The sequence below is a fragment of the Prionailurus viverrinus genome, chromosome B2 (assembly GCF_022837055.1).
Source record: "Prionailurus viverrinus isolate Anna chromosome B2, UM_Priviv_1.0, whole genome shotgun sequence".
Lineage (NCBI taxonomy): Eukaryota > Metazoa > Chordata > Mammalia > Carnivora > Felidae > Prionailurus > Prionailurus viverrinus.
The window spans coordinates 150,179,455-150,185,759 of NC_062565.1; the positions used below are offsets into that span (position 1 = coordinate 150,179,455).

Here is a 6,305-nt window from a genome sequence, read left to right on the forward strand (position 1 = left end):
GTCCATTTCAATCGATTTCAGAAATAACACCAGCTGCTCCCTGGAGCCCTGGTCACTGGCCGGATGCCCAGTCCGGAGCCCGGGGAGGAAGTCTGCCGAGCCCCTCCACTTCCTCACTCCTGCCCTTCCTCGGCCCCCCAAATGTAAGTGAGAGAGAGGCTCTTTCTAAGGCGCGGTCTTCAACGCCAAGAACACCATCACGTGCAAACAGAACAGTCAATGACCCCAAAGAGCTGTGGGATGTCCTCTCTCTAGGCTCAGCTACTTGTCACCAGCAGCAACGGCAATGTTGTTCCATGAAAAAAAAAGGCTGAATATCTACGCCGTGCCCAACCGTGTCTGTGGAACATCCACAGACCGCAAGCATTACGTTAGCTTGGCTCCCCCAAAAAGCATTAAATATAAAATATTAAATAAATTCTCTTCTAAAACGGAATGTCTCATTCGGTTTAAAATTGCGTGGATATCTCCACAGAGAGTGTGTAATATAAAAACAAATAACATTTAAGAGAAGAATTTATAGACCTGACGCTGAGATGGGGGATAAGGCAAAAATTAAAGCTTGCATTTTGTAAACATTTAGTAAGTTAGTAATCTGCCATGGGTGAAAGCAATTTGAGTAGCTAGGAGCAGTACAGGTGCGTCTCATTATTCAGTAGGTACGTCTAATAATTCAAAACTTTGAGAAACTTGAGCCTCACAGAAAAATGCACCTTGATCATCCATAATTCAAATTAAGCAAATCGAATTCCATGGAACAGGCTTCCAGAGAGTTCCACGTCCCTAGGGAAGCCCGTAGCCAAACAGTATCAGAGGTGCTGCCTCCCAGCCAGCCCTGGGGAGGGGGCCACGGACCCTTTCATTATCTCTTCTCTTTATTTGTTTTGGGTTTTTTGTTTTTAACTTTATTTTTTATTTTTTAAAATTTACATCCAAATTAGTTAGCATATAGTGAACCAAAGATTTCAGGAGTAGATTTCCCCAACGCCCCTCCCCCCCTCCCACAACCCCTCCAGCAACCCTCAGTTCGTTCTCCAGATTTATGAGTCTCTCTTTCCTCTTTATTCGAACGCTCGGGCTATTAACACTGCAAGATCTTCCTGCCTTCTGTTTCTTAAGTCACCACAGTTTGGCTTTCTGGCTCAGCCTAGACTGCAGCAAATGGAATTCTCACAACGTAAAGCCACTTGTTGAAGGAAAACCAAACTGATGCAGATGAGTCGGGAAGCCTGTGAAGACTTCAAGAAGCATCCCGAAGTTTGGTTTAAGGGCGACGATTTTTTTTCTTCACCACGTTAGCTCTCACGCGTACATTTGCACCACACTCAGTGCCCCGTGTGGGGTGGGGTGGGGGGGGGGCACGCATACACACACACGCATTTGCAGGACTCTACATCCACAGCTCTACACGCACTCAACACCCAAGGTTCTGTCACCCAGTAGTCCCCAGCGAATAAGCATCCCTTCTGTTAAATACGCACTCAGTCCTAAGTGAGGCTTTTTCAGGACTCACCCCTCTCTGGGACTCACCTCGATTTCCATGGGCTCCACCTCGATCTTCTTCCATAGCTCCAGCAACTGTGCGATCGGCATTTCTTACAACTTTCCTTTCCCTCCGATCAAGTACTGACGGTAAGGAAAAAGAGCAGCAGAGGCACAGAACAGCGCGGAGAGGCGGGCAGACAGACAGTCGGCGCCCGGGCAGAGGCAGGCACCGTGGGGAGAGGGTCCCGGGGGTGGGCAGGGGTCTGCAGTACGGCTGAGCGGTGAGTCTGATGCCCTCCCAGGCCGGGATGCCCTCCCAGGCCGGGCTCCGCTGCTGGGCTGGGCTGGGCTGCTCTGGGCTGTGGGGCTCTGGGCTGGGCTGGGCTGTGCTGGGCTGCTCTGTGCTGTGCTGCTCTGGGCTGGGCTGGGCTTCTCTGGGCTGCTCCAGGTGGTGCTGGGCTGCTCTGGACTGGGCTGGGCTGGGCTGTGCTGAGCTGGGCTGGACTGGGTCCGCGCTGTGTGCTGGGCTGGGCCGGGCCGGGCCGACGACCGGAGCAGACAACCTCGGATCTGCACCAGCAGCCTCAGATCGGTTCCCGGCCTCGCCCCTCCCCCTTGCACCGCCACTCCCTCCCTCCCTGCCCCCACTATTTTACCTTAATTGGCTCTAAATGATGGGTGCAAGTTGGGGCTGAGGATGCCGCTGCCATAGAAACTGCATAGCAACCGGGCGCCGGGAAGAGGGGAGGCGCGGAGGGGGCCCTGCGGCAGGCTCTGCCCTTCTCCCTCCCGGCGCGCCACACACCGGCGCGCGCGCACACGCACACCCTTACACACACGCACCCCTTCCTTTGCCCGCCACCCCCTAAGCCCCAGGAGGCCCCGTGAGCCGGGCACCAGGCCGCCAGGCAGGAAGCCGGATGCAACGGGCAGCTTCTGCGCGAATATTGAAGAAAATCCTCGCCTCCGGGAACCGCTGCGGACCCGGCGGCCCGAGCCGCGTCCCCTCCCCCCACCCCGCGATTCCTCCGGGCCGCCCGCCCTGCCCCCTCCCGAGCGCTGGGACACCCCCCCCACACACACACACACACACACCCGGGGCGCGGCCGTGACCGCACAGGGCGCCCCAGCGGGTTCCAGCCACGCGGCGGCCCGGCGGTCCCCGAGCGGACAGGACAAGTGCGGGAGTAAACAGCATCCGTGGGCGTCGGAACGGGGATTGGGGGCAGGAAGACGAAGTCAGACAGTGTGGTGTCAGTCGTTCACCAAGTTCCAGGAAGAATGTGGCGCGTCGCGCACATGTTCCCGTTTAACTTCCACCTAATGTGGACTTAAACCACCCAGTTTCACAGATGAGAGCGTCCTGGGGCTCCCAGGGAAGGACTCCCCCAAGGCCCCCGCCCACTGCGCAGGCCCGGAACTGCGGACGGGGACCCCAGCGTCTAGACAGGGGTCACCGGGGGAACACCTTTCCAGGGGACATTTGCGTCCCCAGCTCCTTCTCCTTCCCTCTCCTTGCTTCTGTCTTACTCCATTTCTGCCCTCGAGTGAAGGGCATTCAGCTCCCAGACCCTGAATGCTCATCTGACGTTTGCTTCCCTCTTTGGGCAAAACAGTGTTAAAGTCTAATGCAACAGAGTGTTGCTTCCGGAGTCGTTGATGTTTGAGAAAAACATCCAAGAAAAAGGCGTACTGCTTCCAAAACTTAGCAATCCCTTTGTCTTTTTCGTCTTTATAAAATCACTAAGAAATCCACTCGATGACAAAACACACACACTCACACACACACACACACACCCCGAACTAGCCCAAATCCCAGATACTTTGCAATTCAGAGCTAAAAGAATAGAGCCAGAGTTAACGGAAGAGGCTGCATCCTATTGTGTGTTGATTTGTGAGTCACTTTCTCTTTGTACGAAATCAGCCCAGCGAGGGTCTTGAGAATTAAGTCCAGCCCAGCGAGGGTCTTGAGAATTAAGTCCGTTCAAAATAAAAATAATCATGTTGTTTGTTTTCAAAGTCGACATTCGCTAGTAGAGTGAAGGGTTCCAGTGGGTTCATCATAATATAAGGTCATTTATAATATAACATAATATATAATAGGCTCGGGGCGCCTGGGTGGCGCAGTCGGTTAAGCGTCCGACTTCAGCCAGGTCACGATCTCACGGTCCGGGAGTTCGAGCCCCGCGTCAGGCTCTGGGCGGATGGCTCGGAGCCTGGAGCCTGTTTCCGATTCTGTGTCTCCCTCTCTCTCTGCCCCTCCCCCGTTCATGCTCTGTCTCTCTCTGTCCCAAAAATAAATAAACGTTGAAAAAAAAATTAAAAAAATATATATATAATAGGCTCACAGACTGATGACATGAAATGGTATTTATGTAACAACAATAGGGAAATGGTTGACCTAAAAAATAGCGCTGACGAGATGTCAAGATCTTTTCATCTGAGGAACTGAAAACATGAAGCCCCTTAAAGCAGTGGGGAGGGAAGTGGAATTGAATTCCTCATTGGGTGTTCCTAAAACTTGTACTTTCCAGAATTTTCCACAGGCACTCTGAGGTAGGCAGACTGAAGGGAAAAACGGCCCTTTCATCTGGGGGAAGGACTATGGAGGGAAAGAAGTGAGTTGGGACCAGCCTCTGGCCCCTGTGCTAGAACCCTACCACAATCAGCTGTCACCAAACACAAAAGAGCTATTATTCAAGGCATAGCTTGGGAATTGCTGAAACTATGGTTCATAACGTAGCATGAGGTCGTCTTAACCTATGCAAATGTGGCACCGATAAAGGGGCTGAACAGCATTTAGCTGCTTCACAGGAGCCAGGGGCCCTGGAGGGATCCGAGAGTTTACATAATCTGGGAGCTCTGGAACCACTTCTCCGCGCTTAATCGCTCTGCACCGTGGCCTCCTGAAGCACCCAAGATTATTACCGAAAAACGAACAACCACCTCAGTGAATCACCTCCGCACTGGTTTCTCAGCGCGTGTCACTTCCCTGGGACTACCTGCCCAGACACGGTGCCAGGCGCACTGGACAGAGAACGGAGAGGACCGTGAAACAGACTGCGAGGCCGAAACGCAGAGTCAGATAGAAAAGACAACTTTAAAAACGCACCGATCCAGGAAAAGGGTTGGCCGCATCTGGAAGAGCTCACACTGCAATTAGGAAGCGTGGACAATTAGAGAAGAGAAAGGCAACTTTTCTGAAAGGAAAGGATGGTTTTATCCAAATACCTAAAAAGATAAAGCTTCAAATAAAGGACTCAAGAAATCACGAGTGACGGGGGAAGCGTGTCCAACTAAATCCCAAGAAAGCTCGAACAGCTTTTTCAACAGGAACACCACCTCAAAAGGCTGATTTCCAGGAACGCCACCCACAAGCCTCAGTTTCCAAGAAGAGAAGGCAGTTGAAGAGTACTTGCTGAAATGAGTCTTTCGTGAAGCCAACCCTATGGACTAAAAGCAGTATTTCAAGAGACCCTGGCCACGGAATCATCGTGAAATTGTAGCCGGGGCACAGGGACCCACGAGCACCTGGTCCCGGGGCCCCAAACACACCAGGTTCCCAAAGGCAGAGAAAGGAGTGATGGAGAAACAGGAAAGGGACTGATTTCAGGGAGGCCAGCTCCGGGAAGACGGCCGACTGGCGTCTCAAAGACGATCTCCAAAGTGCCGAAGATACTTGCAGGTGTATTCGAGGAGAACGTGGGGCAGAGGTGGGTCTGTGCAGGTGGGCAGTGAAGGTCAAAGGCAGCTTGTCTCCCAGTGATCCCGGGTGGTCCTGCTGGCTCAGCTCAGTCCTGATGCTCGAAGGGGTAGTTTCGGTTCCATCAGGAGATGCTTTGCCCTCAAGGGCCCTCGCCCCAAGCCAAGAGACCAGTTGGAAGGAAGAACCAACAGGGAAGCGTGAGGTCAAAGGGGAGGCAGCCTCAGTCCTCTCTCAACATGAGAGGTGTGGACTGGCACCAAGCACACTGAAACGTGGCCCCCATGAAAAGTCACTCTCCTGAGTAAATGAAACCAGGAGAACTCCGTGTGTCCACCGCCCTGGAAGGAAGGAGAGGTGGGCGGGAGAGAGCCCATTCAGCCCGTGGGTCTCCGCTACCAAATCCTCCTGAGACCAGAAGTGGGAATCGGGAAATCTGATTCGGGCCCCATTCTGCAACTAAGACCCAACTTGTCTGAAGTTCATCTTCTCATCAGAAACAGTGCGTGTGAATATGGGGCGGGATCCGAGAGAAAGGACCCCGGCTGACTCCGAGGCATCTGGTGCTTGAGGAGATGATAAGGCTTCCGTGCTGTGATGGGCATGTTTAAATGACCCACACGGTTTATCCCAGGCCGTTGCATTTTGCAAGTTGATACATTGGAAGGGTTTGATGGAAGGAAGAGAAGTACTAATTTTTCTAGGGGAGTGATCACTGGCCTGGGCGTTTCCAATCTCCAGAATGTCACAAAACCTTTCCAGACCCTCGAAACCAAATTAATTTTAACAAGACTCATGCTATCCGTTGTTATGGGGCTGTGTTTTCCCCCATTCCCAAGCCCACATGGCATGATCCTAAGCCTAGCGCCTCAGGATGTGACTTTATTTGGCAATCGGGTCCTTGTAGCGTTAACCTGCAAAATAAATCTACGAGTTACTCCGTCGGCCAAAGACGGGTTTATTCGGGAATAAAGGAGAATTGCCACCTGGGACAATGAGCTCTGGCCAAACCCTAGGGGATTCTGGAGGACAAAGGAGAGGCACACTTCTTAGCGGAGGAAAGGAGTAAGTGGGCGGGCTGTCGTAAACTGAAGGTCCACCGGAAGTTGGCAGAAGT

General features: G+C 52.8%; 1 protein-coding gene across 1 annotated transcript in view; it reads right to left on the bottom strand.

Annotated features, from left to right (window-relative positions):
• The window catches only part of RPS6KA2 (ribosomal protein S6 kinase A2), a 355,183-nt gene extending 353,349 nt beyond the window's left edge, over positions 1-1,834 (bottom strand). Inside the window, exon 1 of the mRNA XM_047859631.1 lies at positions 1,531-1,834. Coding sequence (XP_047715587.1) covers positions 1,531-1,593 — 63 coding nt within the window. The 5' untranslated portion in view covers positions 1,594-1,834. The remainder of the gene's footprint in view (positions 1-1,530) is intronic.
• Positions 1,835-6,305: the final 4,471 nt, after the last annotated feature.